This window comes from Trachemys scripta, chromosome 18 (genome assembly GCF_013100865.1).
Source record: "Trachemys scripta elegans isolate TJP31775 chromosome 18, CAS_Tse_1.0, whole genome shotgun sequence".
NCBI classification, from domain to species: domain Eukaryota; kingdom Metazoa; phylum Chordata; order Testudines; family Emydidae; genus Trachemys; species Trachemys scripta.
Genome location: NC_048315.1, coordinates 49,289 through 70,671, shown reverse-complemented (window position 1 = coordinate 70,671; position 21,383 = coordinate 49,289). Strand labels below are relative to the sequence as shown.

At 39.4% G+C, this 21,383-nt stretch overlaps 2 protein-coding genes across 5 annotated transcripts in view; both read right to left on the bottom strand.

Annotated features, from left to right (window-relative positions):
- Window positions 1-4,273, bottom strand: part of YWHAE (tyrosine 3-monooxygenase/tryptophan 5-monooxygenase activation protein epsilon) — an 82,321-nt gene extending 78,048 nt beyond the window's left edge. For both annotated transcript variants that reach the window (XM_034752277.1, XM_034752276.1), the window contains exon 1: window positions 4,086-4,273. In XM_034752277.1, coding sequence (XP_034608168.1) covers window positions 4,086-4,149 — 64 coding nt within the window. In that variant the 5' untranslated portion in view covers window positions 4,150-4,273. The remainder of the gene's footprint in view (window positions 1-4,085) is intronic.
- Window positions 4,274-13,791: 9,518 nt separating this feature from the next.
- The window catches only part of CRK (CRK proto-oncogene, adaptor protein), a 51,718-nt gene continuing 44,126 nt past the window's right edge, over window positions 13,792-21,383 (bottom strand). For 2 of the 3 annotated variants that reach the window (XM_034752181.1, XM_034752180.1), the window contains exon 3: window positions 13,792-17,201. In XM_034752181.1, the coding sequence (XP_034608072.1) occupies window positions 17,064-17,201 (138 nt within the window). In that variant the 3' untranslated portion in view covers window positions 13,792-17,063. The remainder of the gene's footprint in view (window positions 17,202-21,383) is intronic. The other variant, XM_034752182.1, reaches the window with a different exon arrangement.

Here is a 21,383-nt window from a genome sequence, read left to right as displayed (position 1 = left end):
GCTGACTCGCCCCCAAGAAATTATGTTCATCTGCGTGTCTGATCATTCTGTTCTGATTGAATGTTTTTAAATGGACAACCTACCCTAAATTCTTAATTATTGATGAACAATCTTCACTCCTTGATATGTTTTGCTTTCCACAACCAACGCTCCATATAAACTTTTCATAAGTGATGTACTCAAATACTTGGATGCTAATATCTAAACTGTATTGTTAATTTTATTCACCTAAATTTGGGTTATTGCTGATTATGCACTACATATATCTTATGACTTCAAACAAACTTTGTATTTGTGGATAATCTAAGCACTATACTCAGATGTACACTCTTTTCTTACCCTGTGTACTATATAATTTTTTAACATTAGTTTTAACCAGTTTGCCCGGTACTCAAGTCAGACTTACTAGCCTATAATTGCCAGGATCATTTCTGGAGCCCTTTTTACAAATTTGGTATCACATTAGCTATCCTCTAGTCATCTGGTACAGAAGCTGATTTAAATAATAGCTTACAAACCACAGTTAGTAGTTCCACAATTTCACATCTGAGTACCTTCAGAACTCTTGGGTGAACACCATCTGGTCCTGCTGACTTATTACTGTTTAATTTATCAGTTTGTTTCAAAACCTCCTCTAATGACATCTCAATCTAGGACAGTTCCTCAGATTTGTCACCTAAAGGGATGGCTCAGGTTTAGGAATCTCCCTCACGTCCTCAGCCGTGAAGACTGATGCAAAGAATTCATTTAGTTTCTCCTGGCCTTATTATCCTTGAGTGTTCCTTTATCATCTCCACTGTCCAGTGTCCCACTGGTTGTTTAGGCTTCCTGCTTCTAATGTACTCAAGAAAAATTTTTGCTCTTACTTTTTGAGTCTTTGGCTAGCTGGCTTGTACAGTAATGCATGAGAGTTTATATTGCTTTTTTTTAATTCTTGCTATTATATCTCTTACCCATATACTCCATTCATTTTTGAATCCTAAGGTCTTTGCTTCAGTGATATTCTTAAATATTTATTTTCTTCACCTTGATTGTGGCTAAGTCAGCCAGATCTCATTTACCAGTTGTTTCCCAAACAATGTTTTGTATAAACAATGTCACTTCAAGTAGGTTATTCTTTACTTTGAGGCAACAGCTTTAAACCAGTGAGAGCATCCAAGGTATGCAAGGATTGGCCCGCATTGTGTTTCACTATTTACATTACAAGATGCATTATTTGGTAAGCAGTTTATAACACCAGGAGACAGCATGGTTTAGTAGAAAAGGCACAAAACTTGGGGAGTCAGGAAACCTGGGGTCTCTTCCCAACTTTGTACAAGATCACACAGTAGATCAGTGTCAAACCATTTCCAAATCCTTATGCCTCAGTTTTCCCATCTGTAAAACTGAAATGATACTTACATTTCAAGGTCTATAACTAAAAAGTGCTATACAGAGATCTAAATATTTTAGAAGTCATTGCATTTGTCTTCACAGCCTCATATCAAAAAGACTGTACTTATTTCATCATCTTTTTGCATTGTTGATATCACCACAATACTTGATATCGCAATGCAGGTGCATGCATTCCCCACATATGCAATGAATATGCCAAGGTAAGCACAGATACAAAAATGCATTTCTAACAATGATTTTAACCTGACATCGTCCCTTTAATTTATTTTACAAAGCCATTCCAACAAACTGCTTTGGACTCTACAAATGTTGCATTCTAGCAAAGCCTGATTAACAGAAAATCTCATTACCAGCCATATCACTGCGTGATGCATAACCTTTCACCTCTTGAACTATCAGAGTCTGCTTCCTTTTTCCTGAACAGACATTGATAGAGGCACAAAAAGTAGATGGTGCATCTTCTCAACAAAAGGCAAATCCTACGAATTAATATTCTAATCGTCAGGAGGGCTGGTTACTTTGCACTGCAGATGTCTATAGCAGAATTTGAAGTTACCAGACACTAAGAGGAAAGATGTACCACCTGGAAAATGCCATGCAGAGATGCATACCTCAAAAAGGATGGAGACATACCTTCCAGTGTGCTGTTCACAGACCCTGCTTGGGGCTTCAAATTGGGCCTGATCTACACAAGTTTTCCCAGCATAGCTAGATTCTTTAGGATCATGACAGAAAAAATGCCAGCAAAAACCCCAGTGTTGATGTAGTTATCAGCAAAGAGTGCTTTTGTCGATATATGCTACATCTACACTGTGATTTACCAATATAACAGGTGACCTAGTATTGTCAACTAGGCCTTATGTATCAGCCACTGTCTACAAGATAGCCAATACGTTTTAAACCCTTCTCTAGCTACTGGAAAGAAGAAATATTTTAATTCTGAATTACTCTAGCACAGTGGCTCTCAACCTTTCCAGGTTACTATACCCCCTTCAGGATTCTGATCTGCCTTGAGTACTGCCAAGTTTCACCTCACTTACAAATGACTTGCTCACAAATTGAGACATCAAAATACAAGGGTCACAGCACACGATTACTGAAAAATTGCTTACTTTCTCATTTTTACACATAATTATAAAATAAATATTTTATTTACATTTCACTGTATAGCATATAGAGCAGTATAAACAAGTCAGTGTATGAAATATTAGTTTATATTGACTTTGCTAGTGCTTTTTATGTAGCCTGTTGTAAAACTAGGCAAATATCTATGAGTTGATCTAGCCCCTGGAAGACCTCTGCATACCCCCAAGGATACATACAGCTCTGCTTGAGAGCCACTGTTCTAGCAGTCCCCCAGTCTCATGGCTATTCCAAAAGTAAGCATTTTCTTGATTTATCACTTCTTATGGCTCCATTTTGTGTCCTCCCCCACCCCCACCCCCAATATATTCCTCCAGTGCCTACATGTATTGCTAATGACAGTAGCTCCAAAGAGAACCTGACCTAGTTCTTGTCAGTTTTACTGCCTCCCCTTCTGAACAGCAGTAATGGTAGGAAAGATCCTGATCAATTTTTGTCTTGTCACTTGGGAAAGCTATGAGCAGCAACTAAGGCACCAGAGTGGACTGCCTACCGATCAGAAAGCCTGTATTCTATAGGTTTACACTACTTTCACATTCAGATTGTTTTTAGTCAAGTGACAAATCTAATTTAGTTTTAAATGAGAGGCAAGGGTTTAAAGTAAGCATGACAAGCAGATTTTTCAAATCCTGCCAATAGCATATATTACCTAAGTGTAGATTCAGGAAGAATAGCCTTAGTGCTCAAACCTATTCAACACCTTACACATATTTAAATCAGCACAGCCCATGAACATTAAAGAAAAAAATACAATGTTTAGGATTTTTTTTTTCTAAAATTCACCTTATGCTTAAAATTATTGGAAGACTAATAAGATTTACATTTACTTCAGGTAGGGAGAAGTACATTGTATTTAATAAACTCCATAGCCTATGCCGGGGAAATAGAGAGGGTAAAAAAAATATCAATCTAAAAAGACACATCGCCAAACTATGTTGGGCAAAAAAGGGCGAGGCACCTTCGAGGGCCAGGTCTGGGAAGAAGGGATGAAGATAAAGAAGGGCCCACCAAGGGCCAGGAACCCCGATCCCAGACGGGGGGAGGGGAGGGGGTCTGTACGTTGATTGCGACGAAGTGATCTCCCCCTCCCCCCTCCCCCCCACAGGGCTCAGCCACTCTGAACCAGCCCTTTTCGGCCCGATGCCGGGCAGGGCTCGAGTAAGAGAACCACCTCGTGCCGTCACTAGTGAGGGCACAAGAAAGGATGCAGGGTCCCTTTGTCGGGCTCCATCGAGCCGGGGGAGGCGGGTCCCCACCGGCGGGTCCCCACCCCTCGACTCGCCCTTCCCAGCCACCATTTTATTCCCAGTTGTTGCCGCCGACCCCAGCCACAGACGAGCCGAGACACCACCCACTAGGACTAGGCCGCCCGTCCACCCTAGTCCCCTACTCCTGGCCCCTTCAACCCCGCGGGGCAATCCCAGTCGCCATTTTGTTCGTGCCCCCCTCCGCCGCCTCTGCCCCCCTGCCCAGCCGCCGCCATTTTGTGGCCGCTCCCTCCCTTTTCCCCCGGCACTACCCGGCCCGCCCGTCCTCCCGGCTCTCACCATCATAGCGCTCAGCCTGCTCAGCTAGCTTAGCCTGGTACACAAGGTCCTCCCGATCGTCCATGTCCAAGAGACGGGGCGGCGGCGGGGACTACACGGGGTGGATGGAGCCTGATGAGTCCGGGATGCTCAGCCGCTACCAGCTCACTGTTCTCCTGGCAAAGATGGCGGCGGTAGCACCGCCTCCTGTTATATCCGGGGACTTCCGCCAGCGCACGCATGCGCATCGCGCGCCCCACCATGGCAACAGCGGCTCCCTGACAACCGGCGGGAGGAGAGCGACTCAGGGGTGGGGTCCGACAGGACGTCACGTCTCTTGCGGCTGCCAGGTCCCGGAAGCGTGCGGGAAGGGAGCTGTGGCTGGGCTACGAGGGGTAGGGCCCTTGGCACTGTGATGGCGATGTGAGGGTGAGGGGCTGCTGGCACTCTTAGGATACAGCGGTTGAGGATCCCCTGGAACTGGGGGAGGGGGCGATGCGGGGCCTCTGGCGCTCCTGGGAAATGAGGGAGAGACGGGGACCTGAGGTGTTAAATGGGAGTTTAGGGGCCCCTGCACTAGGATATAGGGGGTGAAGGGCCCTTGGCATGGATAATGGCGAGTAAGGGGCCTCTGGCACTACTGGGAAATGGGAGGGACAGGGGCCTGTGGCACCCAGATATACGGGGGGGCTGAAAAGCCCCTGGCACTGAAATATTGGGAGGGGTAAGGATTCCTTGGTAGTGGGTTGTGGGTTTACATGATACATAAATGTAACTACAGTGACCACTGAAACTACTGATTTATGCCAACACACTCATTTTTACTGTTCCCTTGTCCCCTCACACCCATTGTGTGTTCATTCCCCTGTTGCATTTTGTCATAGCCCTGGAGCTCTGTGGGGCGACAGGGAATGTCTGTCCGTGTTACTCATTTACAATTAGAGAGACACGGTGGGTGAAGTAATATATTTTAGTGGATCAATTTCTGTTGGTGGCTATGTCTACACTAGCACCTTTGTCAGTATAACTTATGTTGTAAGATAAGTTACACTGTCAGAAACACCAGTGTGGATAGAGCTATGTCATCGGGAGGTGCTCTCCTGATGAAATAGCTATTGGTGCTCATTGGAGGTGGTTTAATTATGTAGAGGGGTGAGTTCTCTGCATCGGTACAGCTGTGCCGCTGTAAGCTCACTAATGTAGACGTGGCTGGTGAGAGAGACAAGTTTTCAAGCTTACCAGAGGCATAACTAGGCATTTTAGTGCCTGGGGCGTGCAAGCATATTTGTGCCCCCTTCCAGATTTTTTTAATAATTTTTCCACCCCCTGTAGATTTGTGCCCTGTATGGCTGCCCAGCTTACCCTACCCTGGTTATGGCCCTGCAGCTTACATAGAGCGCTTCTTCAGGTCTGAGGAAAAAAACACCCAGCGTCGCTTCACAGCTAAATGCAAGGTGGAACAGATTGTTTTGCATAAGTAGTTAGCACATACTGTAAGGGACCATTCAAAGAAAGCAGAGTAGTCTGTTAATACCTTTGGAGTCATAGGACAAATAAAAGGGGTTAGTGTGTTACAGATTGTTGGAATAATCCAGAGTCTCTGTTCAGTACATTATGTTTAGTATCTAGCAAAGTAATTAATTTAAGATCCCAAGTTCATCTTTTGAAAGTGTTTGGGTTTCTTTGAGGATGAAGACTGATAGGACTGCCCTCATAGTTGTGAAGAAAACCTTGAAAATGTGACCCAGGGGTCACATAAGGTTTCAGTCCTAGAATGCAAATAAAAAATTCCAAATTTATTATTTGTTTTTAATATAATGATTTTGGAGGGCCTGACTCATGATTTTTAAATGCTTGGTGTTGGCAGTGCTAAGGTTTTGAGAAGGAAACGTATAGCACTGATCAATTTCAAGTAAACACAGCAGTAATTTTTTACTTTTTCATAGCCATAACTTAAAAGACTTTCTCATGGACATCTCCCCTCTAATTTGTAAATAATATCCTTGTGGCAACTACAGGAATTGTTTCCATGAAGAATTAATATTAGAAAAGTATGTACAGTTTTGTTTTTATTAATAGATTATAAGGTCAAAAAGAGACCACTGTGATCAGCTAGTCTGACTTCCCACACAATAAAGGCAATAGGACTTCCTTGAATTAATCTCTGTTTGAATCAAACCATATCTTTTAGAATAACTTCCAATCTTGATTTAAAAATTTCCAGTAATGGAGATTCCACCACAAATGTTGCTAAATTGTTCTAATGATTAATTACTTTGTTACAAATTTGTGCCTAATTTCTAGACCAAATATACTTAACTCCAACTTTCAGTAATTGTTTTTTGTTATGCCTTTGTCTGCTAGATTGAAGAGTCCTCTATTATACAATTTCTGTTCATTATATAGGTATTTATACATGGTATCACATCATCCCTTTACCTTCTCTTTTATAAGATAAATGGGTTGATCTCTTTTAGTTTTTCACTAGGAAGTACGTTTTCCAGTGCTTTAATCATTCTCATGGTTGTTCTCTGAATCCTCTTCAATTTGTCAACATCCTTCTCGAATTGTGGGCATGAGAATTAGACATGGTATTCACGTCAACTACAGTAACTTTTCACTTAAAGACATCCTCGTTAACATTTACGTTGCTGATCAATTAGAGAACATGATCATTTAAAGTTGGGAAATGCTCCCTTCTAACGTCGCTTTGTCCACTGCATTCAGGAAGAGCAGCCCGTTGCAGTTAGCTGGTGGGGGCTTGGAAACAGGGTGGACCGGCAACCACCCTATCAGCTCCCCACTCCCCTAAGTTCCCTGTGCAGCAGCTGCTCAGCAGGCTAGCAATTGCAGCTGTCCTTCCCCCGACTGCGATGTGCTGCTCCTGTGCTCTGCCTTGGAGCTGCTCCCTGAGACTCCTGCTTGCTGGGGGGGGGGGTGTCAGGGTGTCCCCCTCGCCCCTGCACCCCACTTACCCCATCTTCCACAGAGCAGGGGGGACATAGGACAGGGCTCAGGACAGAGAGAGCTTGCTGGCAGCAGCAGCTGCTTCCTCAGCAAGCTGATCTAATTAATAAGGCAGTGTACTTAAAGGGGAAATACACATCTCTCTCACACACACAGTGTGTATCTCTGTCTGCAATGCTCTCTCCCCTCCCTCCATTCCTGCTGCCTTGCACTGTGAGAGTTAACCCTTGAGGGCTCAGCCAATTGCTAGTTCATCAGTGGTTTGAGCATTAGCCTGCTAAACTCAGGGTTGTGAGTTCAATCCTTGAGGGGGCCATTTAGGGATTTGGGGCAAAAATCTGTCTGGGGATTGGTCCTACTTTGAGCAGAGAGTTGGACTAGGTGATCTCCTGAGGTCCCTTCCAACCCTGAAATTCTATGATTCTATCATTTAGCAGTAAGGCATATCCCACCTTCTGACTCCTCCACCTCAACCAAGCTTCACAATCATCATCACTGTGTACTAGTATTAAATTGTTAGTTTAAAACTTATACTGTGTGTGTGTGTGTGTGTGTGTGTGTGTGTATATATATATAATATAGTCTTTTGTCTGGCGAAAAATAATTCCCTGGAACCTAACCCCCTCATTTACATTAATTCTTATGCGGAAATCGGATTCACTTAACATGGTTGCATTTTTCAGGAACATAACTACAACGTTAAGTGAGGAGTTACTGTACCTTACAGAAATCACAGGGTACGTCTACACTTACCGGAGGGTCCGGCGGCAGACAATCGATGTTCTGGGATCGATCCCGGAAGTGCTCGCTGTCGACGCCGGTACTCCAGCTCGGCGAGAGGAATACACGGCATCGACGGGGGAGCCTCCCTTTCGCGTCTGGACCCGCAGTAAGTTCGGACTAAGGTACTTCGAATTCAGCTACATTATTAATGTAGCTGAATTTGTGTACCTTAGTCCGAAGTGGGGGGTTAGTGGGGACCAGGCCTAAGTATATTACAGCAACACTATTACCTATATTAATCAAACTTGTAATCTTGTAAAAAAATATATATTCAATTCGTCTGACTGGATCTATTTGCCATAATCCATTATTGATTGACCTAAATTATATGACTTTCCTTTAAGTCTTTATTAACCAAATTCCGCATCTGCTGCATCATTATTTCACCTGGAAGCAATGTCAGTCTGACAGGCCTATAATTATCCAAGCATTCTGTTTACTCTTTAAAATATTGGCACAACATGAGCTTTCTTTCAGTCTTCTGGAACTTCCCCACTGCTCCCAGACTTACTGAAAATCAACATTAATGGTCCAGCAAACTCATCAGTCAGATCTTTTAAAACTGTTGGATACAAATTAGACCTGATGATTTTTAAATGTCTAGCTTTAGTAGCTGCTGTTTAACATCCTCCTGAGTTCCTGTTGGAATGGAAAATGTTTCATTCTCATTATATGATATGGCTATATCATTTTTTTCCAACACACATAGAACAAATATTTATTGAATATTTCTTCTTCTTCTTCCTCTTGTGCATTATTGACAATTATACCATTTTTCATCTAGTAATGGACCAATACTATTGTTAGAAGTCTTTCTGTTCTTAATATACTTTAAAATACTCCTTATTGTCTGTAACTCTGCTGGCTATTGTTTCCCTTATCAATTTTCTACAATTCCTAGCTTCTAATTTATATTAATGACTATCAACTTTCCCTTTCTTCCATTTGTTTTAGAGAGAGGGTGCGCAGCTGTCACTTCCCCACTAAGCCAGATTATTTTTTTAACCAATGCTTCCTTCTTTCTTGAGTATGGCTTTTGAGACATCTAGTAAAATATTAATAAATGATTTCCAATTATAATTCAAATTTTTCTTTTTAAATTCTCTCACGCAGCTGATTTGGATCATAATTGTTTTGAGCTTTTTGCAAAACTGGCCTTTCAAACCACTGTGTGTGTATTTATTCATATATATATATATATATATATATATATACACACACACACACACACACTAGGTGTCACCAAATGAAATTAATAGGCAGCAGGTTTAAAACAAATGAAAGGAAGTATTTCTTCACACAACGCACAGTCAGCCTGTAGAACTCCAGGCTGATATGCCTGAGGATATTGTGAAGGCCAAGACCATAACAGGGTTAAAAAAAGAACTAGATACATTCATGGAGGATAGGTCCATCAATGGTTATTAGCCAGGATGGGCAGGAATGGTGTCCCTAGCCTCTGTTTGCCAGAAGCTGGGACTGAGCAATGGGGGATGGATCACTTGATGATTACTTGTTCTGTTCATTCCCTCTGGGGCACCTGACACTGGCCGCTGTCGGAAGACAGGATACTGAGCTAGATGAACCTTTGGTCTGACCGAGTAGGGCCATTCTTATGTTTATATATAAAGCTACCACCAACTTTTCAAAATTCTTAGGCTGTTTTAGTACTGGCTGCATGAGACCCCCGTGGAATCCCCTATGGTCACTGAGCTTTTTTTTAGTACTTGTTAGTCATTATAGATAGGTGATTAAGGAGCTGGTCATCCTGTTTCCATGTGTGATTTGGTGGTCTGTAACGGACACCAAGTAGTACCATATCTTGTGCTTTAATCTTTTAGTGATGCAGAAATGGGTATGCTCCCTATATGCTCATTGCATCCTTCTTAAATAGGTTATAATCATTGATTTTTTATTTTGCATTCATACGGATCGTCCCATCATGCTGATATATAGGCAGAGAATGCTGGGAGCAGAGAAATGTAGACTGAACTTTTTGCTGAGGCTTCCACATATTTGGATGTTTGCTGGCTCAGATGAGTTTGTGGTATGGACTAGCCTGGTTTTCTCCACTGCTAATGGAAAACAGTGGTAGGTGTGAGTAAGTAGCAGGTGACACTGACATTCCTGGTGAAGGAGTTGGAAGGAAGGCAGACTTCACACACAGAATCCTTAGTCTGTCCTAATAGGAAAAGTCACCAGTTTTCAGTTACTGACCATCCAGTTAATTTGAATTCCCCAGCCGTTTGTGAAATACATTATCATACTCACAACCTATCTATTATGGAGAACAGTGAGCCTCCGTCATTATTATTAATTATTATTATTAGATGGAGGTAGAGAATCAGGAATGCAGTGCTGCTGCAGTCCAGCAGATGGAGGCAAAACTCAAGAGGAAGGGGAAAAAAATTAAACTCCCTTCTGTACCTCTTTCAGGAGTCTGATTTGTCTTGTGCACTCCTAAGTTTCATTTTGCTTAAAAATTACTTACTTACAAAATCAGACATAACAATACAGAAGTGTCACAGCACACTGTTAACTGAAATATTGCTTTATTTTATCATTTTTGCCATATAATTATAAAATAAATCAATTGGAATAAAAATATTATGTTTACATTTCAGAGTATAGTGTATTATGTGACATTTTAGTTTGTACTGACTTTGCTAGTGCTTTTTATGTAGCCTGTTGTAAAACTAGGGAAATATCTAGATGAGTCGATGTACCCCCAGGAAGACCACTGCATACTCCCAGAGGTACGCGTACCCCTGGCTGAGAATCACTGCCCTAGGATATGCTTGCAACATTTTTAAACAAGGGGCTCTCTTAAAATATTCTACTGCAGTTGTTGATACACAAAACACTCCCTGGGTAAGATACTCTCCCATAAACAAACAAACCCTAGTTCCACTCTTCTCCTTCCCATATTGATCAATCTTCACCATCCTCCTCTCCAGTTCAGCCTGCTTGGTAGCTGCGTCTCACAGGCAGTAAATGCTCCTGCAGTTTGTAGTTATAGGCTTGGGATCAGATCCCTTAGGTGGTGGGCTGAGAGGGCCCTTTCAGCGATTTAAAGACCATAAAAGACCATTACAATCATCTGCCAGTTGTCATGCTATAGAATTTCAACCAATAAAGCCTGCATCAAGCCCATAGCTTTTGGTTGACCTACAGTACACCTCTACCTTGATATAACGCTGTCCTCGGGAGCCAAAAAATCTTACCATGTTATAGGTGAAACTGCGTTATATCGAACTTGCTTTGATCCACCGGAGTGCGCAGCCCTGCCCCTCCCCGGAGCACTGCTTTACCGCGTTATATCCGAATTCGTGTTATATCGGGGTAAAGGTGTATATGTTTTAGAAAGACATTAAATTCTGGTTTAAGGATTTCAAGTGATATATGCTACTACATTCCTCATTAATTACTCTTTAAAAATTGTGTTTTATTTCCATTCTGAATTTGTCAATCTTCACCTTCAAGCCACTGGATCTTGTTATGCCTTTGTTTGCTAGATTAAAGAGCCCTGCCCTCTGCTATCAGAAAACTGCTCCCCATGTAATCAAGTTACCTCTTAACCTCTTTTGTAAGTTTAAATATATGGATCTTACGTTTTGTCTCTCACTTGGTTTTGTGGTTAAGATACGAGACTGGTATTTGAGATCTGGACTGTGTTTTTGGTTCTGCCTTAGGCTTCCTAGGTAACCTTAGACAAGTTAGTTTCTGTGCCTCGGTTTCCCCATTTGAAAAAAAAGGGCCAATACTTCCCTAAATTCAGGAGCATTTTGAGAAGAGCCATTAATGCACACACATTTCTCAGTGAAGCTTGCATGCAAAATCTGTAATTACAATAGTGGGGTGGACTCTCTTCAACAATATGCATTTTACTTTAGCTAGATGCTAGAGCATCTAGAAACCAAGAGTATAGGTCACACTTATAGGATAAAGGACCGTATGTTGGAACCTATTGATTCAGAAAAGGACTTATAAACCAGCTGAACATAAGCTCTCAGTGTGACATGGAAACTAAGAGAACAAATACTGTCCTTAGATGTATAAGCAAGGGAATAAGAAGAATCAGGAATGGCTTATTACTCCTGTATACAACATTAGTGAGGCCATTCTTTGTGCACTTCTGGAAGCACCTGGTGGTGGGATGGATGTATTTGTGGGGAGTATTTGGTATGTCCTCCACATACACTCCAGAGCAGTGGTGGGCAACCACCACTGGCGGGCTAAAAGACAGTTTGTTTACATTGACTGTCTGTAAGCACGGCTGCCCGCAACTCCCAGTGGCCGCGGCTCGCCATTCGCAGCCAATGGGAGCTGTGGGAAGCAGGGACCAGTGTAACCCGCGCCACTTCCCTCAGCTCCCATTGGCTGGGAACGGTGAACCACGGCCACTGGGAGCTGTGGGCGGCCGTGCCTGTGTATGGTCAATGTAAACAAACTGTCTCGTGGCCCGCCAGTAGATTACCCTGAGGGGCTGCAGGTTGCCCACCACTGCTCCAGAGGCACTGGTTGGAAAGCTCTCCACGCAGCAGTGGTGTGGAAATAAATGAGTATACTCAGAGGGTTGAAAATGTCAAACAACAACACTAGCCATAGGCATACATTGTGGGGGGAAAAGTTTTCTGCCACCTCCCCTCAAATACAGCCAGTTTGTGCCCATGCCTTGTCACACTGCTATATACAGGGCTAGACTAAGGATTCGAGGGGTAGGAGAATTAGTAAACTGATTCTTTGGTATACCCCCACAAACTAAACTGACTTGTTTTACATAAAGTGTGTATGGTGGTGGCAATGGAGAGTGTCTAGTTTCTGTCCTCCCACTCTCGTGCTGCAGGAACAGGCCACAGCTGTGCTTTGAATTGTTTCATTCTGTTTGCATCACTTTATACTTTTAAGGCTACCTTTGCTAAAAACACACCTTTTAAAAAATAAAATGAACACTAAGACTTTCTTCATGAGACCCAAAGCCTAGATCTATTAACCAGATTGCCCCGCGGCACATCAGTGATTATGATGGAATGGCCACATCTAACCCATGAGTACTCTCCAGAACAGTGGATGCCCACTATGAGCTCTATGGCCACAGAATTTTCCACTGACTTAACTTGTAGACTTTAAAATTTAATTACAAAAAATTTCTCTCACTAATCACCGTGGTTGTGAAAATAATCTTGAAACTGTGTGCAGATTCATGGTATCAGGATGATGCATTGTGTTCAGGAGCTCAGAGGACAAGACTGCCATTAATCTCTGAGGTTTTAACTGTCACACCTAAAAATAATTTTAATGTGAATATTGTAAAATTTGTTTAATTGATCATTCTAGTAGAAACATTCAGCTAAAATGTATCCCATAATTTGCCTTTGTCCTTTACCCAGATTCCCCATACAACTTTATGATAGTTTTAAAAGTCTGAAGATGAAAGTGTGGGACCAAGGTAGAATTAACTGTAATATGCAAAAAAACAAGTACTACACTGTACTGCCTATATTTGTTTAATAATTTCTAAAAGTAAATTAAAGGGTCTGAATTTTCCTAGTGAGCCTATTCAGATTGCCAAAATATTATTTATTTGCAAGACTGAGAATTATTGTTAGAATAGTGTATCTAAGTATCATAAAAGTTATTTATTACGGGGGAAATTTTGCATGTGATTTTAATTTCTGCATGGAAAATAAACATTCATACTTTTCAGAAAGAGTTAAGACTACATTCAGTTTTTTTTAAATGAATAAATCACCTTTTTTTCAGAGGCCTAAGTATTACTTTTGTCAGTTAAGTTTACTAAAAGCTGACATTGTTTATCAACTTCTCCCAAATGTCATGTTTAATAGCCTCTTTTGGGTAAGGACATAATTAAGTAAACCATTACTGTAGAGACAATCATATTGTGCCCTTTTAAATTTATATTTACACCATTAGAAAATAAATGAAAAACTTCCAAAGAAAAGCTGCTCCAAAATTATTCCAACCCCATTTTTTACTATATTTTTTATTTATTTCACATAGTATGAACATATACATTACATGCTACAAAAAATAAAAAAGTAGATTTTAACTGTCAAGAAAGTGTATAGTGTTATAATACAATGGCACGTTCATATATTTTTACTTCAAATTGGTTTGTTTAGCATCTTTCCCCCAAAACCATTAAGAACATGAAGTGTTTTTACTCAAATTATTAGAAATATTTGCATTAACAAATACAATTGAAACAGATTAACCAGGTCATATATTAGTATAAAAGTCTGGGTTTTACAGAAATGAAATATATATTAAAAAAACATAGCAGCCAAGTTGTACTTTAGTGTGATATAACGTGTAAATGCACTAGGAGAACACAGTGTAGTTGAGCGTTCTGCTTTTCATGGTGTATTTCTAGAAACCATTAGTATTCTCGTTCTAGCACCTGTCTATGCACAATAAATCCAAACACTGACGGAGACAACTAAAACTTGTATGACTTCTAACATTCTTAGTAATGAGTTTGGTTTTTTGGAAGGTAGGGGTGTGTGCAAAAGAGGGAACAAAGGCCACAAGACGATTCCATCTACATATTTATGAATTATTTAGTTTTATCTATCCTGCTTTAAGACATTGGTGAGATAGGTTGAATCAGTATCTTGTACAAATGCCGTCTTATCCTGTAGACCTGTTATCTGATGAAGAAACTTATATTTCATCTGAAAACTCAGCAATTAGTATACTGGGGGCTTAGCAAATCTGTTTCACAAGAACTTATGCTTCTAGAATAACAGCAGGCATTAAGACTTTTGGAGGGATGATTGTTTTTCTGCTCTGTCAAAGTCTATAATAAAAGTAAAGTATTTGCAATGGTATTGTCTTCACAAAAACATAGCTACATAATAATACAATTGTATTCTTAGTTTAAATGAGTGTATAGGGCATTTATTTAGCAATTAAAATTTCCTTATATCCCCTCCATATTAAAAAAATAACCTGCATACCAAAATCACATATTTTCTTAAAGGAACTTTACTTACAAAAGTTGATGAATAGAATCTTGTAGTCATGACTAAGGATATGCAGGATGATTTAATTATGATTGGAAGAATCAGCTGAAGTTGACTAAATTGTATTGCCTTACTGAGAATATTGAACGTGTCTCTCCTTTATTTATGCTTCTTTTGCGATATGTGAAGAAAAATATATGCATCTATCAGCAATTAATCTATATGTATAGATACCGTACTTAGAGACTGCCTGTATCAAGTATTCAATTTCTGTAGGTAGCAAGGTCAGGAAAAAAAAAAAGTATGAATTAGATGTAAAGAAAATAACATTTTACCAGCCCAGTATTAGTTTATCTTCAAGCATTTTTAAGCACATTCAGCACTAACTTAGAAGCACAATATCAATTCAAATTAGATTAGAAATGCAGTCACTTAATTACTTCTGTCCGTCAAGTAATTAGCACAAAAATAGATGAGTTGTAAGTTTTCTACAGAGGGTTTAGTAGTACTTTAAAAAAAATCATTGTTTGTTAGGATTTCTCTACAGTAATCTGGCCCCACTACCTGAAAATTGGACAGACATACTGATCAATTAGTTCTAACGTAAAGCAACTATGTAACAGATAAAGGAAACCTATTACTGTTTTGAGTAATAGTTTTGAGGTAAAATGTTAACAGTATTCTATTTTATGGGCCCATGCCTCTCAGCAGTAGGCTCTGTGGTGGGAACTAGCCCTTGAAGCATTTACAACTGTTCAGAGACATTCTAGTGGTATTTAACTACTTGTACATGTCCAAGGTGTTTCAATTTTATACCATTTAGAAAAATCCTGTTTACAATGAAGCCACAAAAGTTACAAAATAACTTTAAATATATTGGTCACTAGATTGCTGTATTTGGAGAAATTAATTTAAGATACAAGCAAGGGATAGTTACCTCATTGTTGTAATTTACAAACCTTACTGCATCCATTCTGATTTTAATGTTAAAAAAAATCAGGTAAGGATTAGTAGAAAAAGTTGAACATTCAAGTAGTGCATAATATAACCTAGCCAATGCACTGATTTTTATCATTTGCTATGAAGTAGTATTTTACTCTATTATGCCTTTTTATAATCAGTCCAGAAGCACACAAGTATTTCTATTAGTTTATTACAAATAAAATCTTCTCATGAATTCACTATCAAATGCTTTACAGATGGAAACAAGCAGAGCAGTCCCAAAAGTTATTTTAAAATAAAGGTAATGTTTGGTTTGTTAGTTCAAGGCATTTGACACTGATTTGCTCTAGCCAATGACTAAAACTATTCACTAAGGATAAAGGAGTTATGAAACTGTCCCAATGTAATTTAATTTTATCTCTTACAACTGACTAATGTGCTCTGTGTCACTTTTTTTCAGAGCAATGCTGCATATTTTATTACACTTATGAATCAAATACTACCTTGAAGCTATGAATTAATGAGTAAAGTGCTATGCACACATTTGTCAGCACTGGTATGGAGGTCTACAATTCCTTAAAACATGTATTTGTGGGTAAAAAATATCAGGATCTGTTAATATAACATCTCAACTTGAAGTTAAATTATCTACTAGCAAAGTTTGTAGCAACAGTACTGAAGAAACCAATCTCTAGTGTCCTCAAACTCATCTGAAGACCTGGATGAGGATTTGATTTCTTATTTACTATTGAAGTGGTAGATATCTGTAACTCAGAAAGCTATCCCAATGTATGCTCTACATCTAAAAAGATTTGCATGGTGCAAAACATTATGTAGATTTGTTAGGGCAAAGAAAGTTAGAACGAAAACAAAGGCAAAAGCTCCAGAATTAACTGTTTGTGAAATTCCTACCCATACGTTGAATTTTCTAAGGTTGATTTGCATTGCCTGTGGAAGCAGCAACATAAGCAATGGGATTGGAGAAAGCTAAAAACTCTAATCAACAGATGTATTGCTGCTTTCTCCACCTGCTGCTGGAGGTAAGGTACGGTATGCTCTGCACATGAACATATGCAGGCATTACAACCTACAATCATGTACTAGTTCTGCCACTTGACACACAGGTTATCTAATTTCGTACCCTGAATAACACGAGTCTTGATTAAGGAAAGGTGGTGTTCTGTCCCAGGGGTTTGCAGGTATCAGAATGCTTGTATAAGCAATACTCCTTTCGACATCTGTAGGAACACAGTCTAAATGGCAGCTGCAGTGAAATACAGACAGACTGTTCCCATCTGTAAGCAAAACTGTTGAGCCACACTCAGCTGAAGTCCTCATCAGGATTCTGTTGGTCCAGCAGGCGGACATGCGTGAATGGAAAGTGACCACGTTTACCATTACACTCTCCTTCCCATTGACCACTAACATTAATCTTTGTGACCTTGACCAGCTCACCGACCTGCAGGACAGGAACAAGTAAATGGTTATTACATAGTGCAGAAGAATATTTAATTCCTTGTTAACCTCATTTTGGTACTGTTTACACTTGTACTCTTCAATTAAAAATGCTTATTTGCTGTCTCAAATAGTCAGTCTTTGGCAGCCTAATCCAAATTATTAAACTCTTGAAGAAAGCAGAAGAGCAGAGAGAGAAATGCAGCAATGTGTGGATAGAAGACTACCTACAGTATAGAGTCTACAACCCTGCACCAGTCTCTTTCAGTGTGTTCTTGTGGCTTGACAAATCAGCCCTCCTGTTGTGGTAAATTAATTATTGCTGAACTAACATTAGATGGTTGCATTTCTCCTGGGTGGGACCAATAACTGAACAGAAGAGGGAAGACAGTTTGCAAGTGTATAAAGGAAATACATTACTATATTGGAAACATAATAGCTGTTTAAAAGAGAGACATCTCAAATACAACTGAAAGGTTGAGCAAAATATTTTAAGAAATAATAGGTCAGATACAACAACCCTGCTCAGTGTCAACAATTCCTCAAAGGAGTGTTGCAAGACCCTGAACACAGAAACAGGTGATAATGGTAGCTATAAGAGTATAGTGGTGAAATTCTCTGGTTTGGGAGAGCAAGTTAAAGATATTACATTTTAGTAATAAATAGCAGCATTTACAGCATCTTCCATATGACTGAGCACTTCACAAACATCAAGACTTGATCAGTTGTATGGCAAGCATTATCTCCATTTGACAGACAGGAAAAATACCGAGAGCTATTAGGTGACTTGCCGAAAGGCATACAGTAAGTTGGTGTAAATGTCAGACTACACTCAGTCTATATTTTACCACATTCCAAAATTAATCACACTTTAAAAAGTTCAGTGTTTGAACAAGTTATTTCCTTAGTATTTTACTTTAAGTGTTGCTCAATTAATATTAGAGAGATAAGGTGCGTGAGGTAATATCTCTTATTGGACCAACTTCTTTGTGACCTTTACCAGCTCACCAACCTGCAGGACAAGAACAAGTAAATTATCATATAGTGCAGAAAAGTATCTGATTCCTTGTTACGCTCATTTTGGTACTGTTCATGCTGGTACTTTTCTATGAAAAGTATTTACTTGCAGTCTCAAACAGCTCTAAAGCGTGTCTTTCTCACCAACAGAAGTTGTTCCTTGTCTCTCTAATATCCCGGGACCGACACAGCTACACCTACCCTGCAGATCAATTAATATAGCAGATATTTGATTACATAGAAAAATCTATAATTAGAAGAATGTAAGTTGGTTGCAAAGTCAAACCCTCAAGAGTTAGATAACACCAAATGTAAGGCTGCTTGTGGAACTTAATTTCTGCTCACTTGTGCATAGACATTATGACAGTCTTTTAAATTACATGATTGCAAACATATAATTTTTTCCTCAGTACTCACCTAATTCAGTACACTGGATGGATGATTCTCAGAGAATGGGGTAGATGTTTAAGACGAGAAGGAACCTTTACAATTATCCAGTCTGACTGCTACATGTGGACCTATGTCCTATTTATTGCATATCATCCAAATGCCACACTGAATATGTCATTATTAATTTACGCATGGGTTCGTCTATGGTGCTTATTATCATATCTGAGTGTCACAAACATTAATTAATTAATCTTCATAACTGCTCTGTAAGACAGAGTATCAATATTCCCATTTGACAGACAGGAAATTAAGGTACAGGGAGATAAAGACAAGAATTTGCAAGTCTCCACTAATTTTTTGTGTCCTGGTAATTAGGGATGATTTTTTAGAGTACTTGGAATTGTTATAACAGCTTATATGTTCAGAACACTGTACAGATATTAACTAATTAATAGGGCTGTCAAGCGATTAAAAAAATTAATCTCAATTAATTGCACTGTTAAACAATAATAGAATACCATTTATTTAAATGTTTTATACATTTTCAAATATATTCATTTAAATTACCACACAGAATACAAAGTGTACAGTGCTCACTTTATATTTTTTATTACAAATATTTGCACTGTAAAACAAAAATAAATAAATAGTACATTTCAATTCACCTAATACAAATACTGTAGTGCAATCTCTATCATGGAAGTTGAACTTACAAATGTAGAATTATGTACAAAAAATAACTGCATTCAAAAATAAAACAACGTAAAACTTTAGAACCAATAAGTCCACTCAGTCCTACTTCAGCAAATAGCTCAGACAAACAGGTTTGGTTACAATTTGCAGGAGATAATGCTGCACACGTCTTGTTTACGATGTCATCTGAAAGTGAGAACAGGTGTTCGCAAGGCATTGTTATAGCCGGCAGCGCAAGATATTTACATGCCAGATGCGCTAAAGATTCATATGTCCCTTCGTGCTTCAACCACCATTCCAGAAGACATGCGTCCATACTGATGACGGGTTCTGCTCGATAACCATCCAAAGCAGAGTGGAACGACACCTATTCATTTTCATCATCTGAATCAGATGCCACCAGCAGAAGGTTGATTTTATTGTTTGGTGGTTCGGATTCTGTAGGGTTAAGACATCTGAAAGCATTCTCCACACCTCGTCCCTCTCAGATTTTGGAAGGCACTCCAGATTCTTAAACCTTGGGTCGAGTGCTGTATCTATCCTTAGAAATCTCACATTGATATCTTCATTGCGTTTTGCCAAATCTGCTGTGAAAGCATTCTTAAAATGAACATGTGCTGGGTCATCATCCAAGAGCGCTATAACACCAAATATATGGCAGAATGGGGGTAAAACAGAACAGGAGACATATAATTCTCTCCCAAGGAGTTCAGTCACAAATTTAATTAATGCATTATTTTTTTTACCAAGCATCATCAGCCTGGAAGCATGTCCTCTGGAATGGAGGCCAAAGCATGAAGGGACATATGAATGGCATGTAAATACCTTGCAATGCCAGCTACAAAAGTGCCATGCGAAAGCCTGTTCTCACTTTCAGGTGTCATTGCATATAAGAAGCAGGCAGCAGTATCTCCTGTAAATGTAAACAAACTTGTTTGTCTTAGCAACTGGCTGAACAAGAAGTAGGACTGGGGACTTGTAGGCTCTAAGTTTTACACTGTTTTGTTTTTGAGTGCAGTTATGTAACCAAAAAAAAAAAAAAAATCTATATTTGTAAGTTACACTTCCATGGTAAAGAGATTGATTGCATTACAGTACTTGTATAAGCTGAATTGAAAAATATTATTTCTTATCATTTTTACAGTGGAAAATATTTGTAATAAAAAATAATATAAAGTGAGCAGTGTACACTTTGTATTCTGTGTTGTAATAGAAATCAATATATTTGAAAATGTACAAAAACATCCAAAATATTTAATAAATTTCAATTGGTATTCTATTGTTTAACATTGTGATTAATTTTTTAAAATCACAGTTAATTTTTTTGAGTTAATCATGCGTTAACTGCAATTAATCGACAGCCCTATTAATTAATCTTCTACAACCCTGAGTATCAGATGCCCAAGTATATTTATTCCCATTTTACAGATGGGAAAATAGAGAGAAAAAGGCAAACAACCTTGACCAAGGTGTCACAGTGATATCAGTGGCAGAGACTCAGGACCTCCTGACTTTCAACTCTGTGCTCACTTCTCCAAATCAGTTTACTACCAGAGTTTTTGAGTATCTAGAGCTTCCATGTATTTTAGCTGAAGTCGTTGAGCATTCAGCCATTCTGAAAAGCACTGTCTAAGGGTCTCAGGTTAGACATTCAGAAAATGAGGAACACACTCCCTCCAAAAAATTCTGGTAAATTGACTTGATCATCATTACAGTGGAAGTCTGTGCTGAGGCAGCAATAGAACTATGTTCTCCTGGGTAGCACTAATCTACCTTATATCATTCTTCCTGCAGTCCCCTGCATCAATCTCTATACTCCTTCCAACTTTAGTAGAGCAAGTGAAACTGGGAGCCATGAGCGACAGGGTACACAACTCTAATTAATTCCCTCAGCACTGCCCAGACAACCTGAAGTCTGGCATTTCCTAGTAACAGTACTTGACTTTGCAACCTAAACAATTTTAATCTGATTTTTTGTATGTGATTTCTTAGATTTTGTTTTCGCCATTCTTCTCTTTTTAAAAAAGGGCATACCAAGTTCTATTATATGCAACTGTCACAAATCCTACCCCCCAATCCCCAAAAA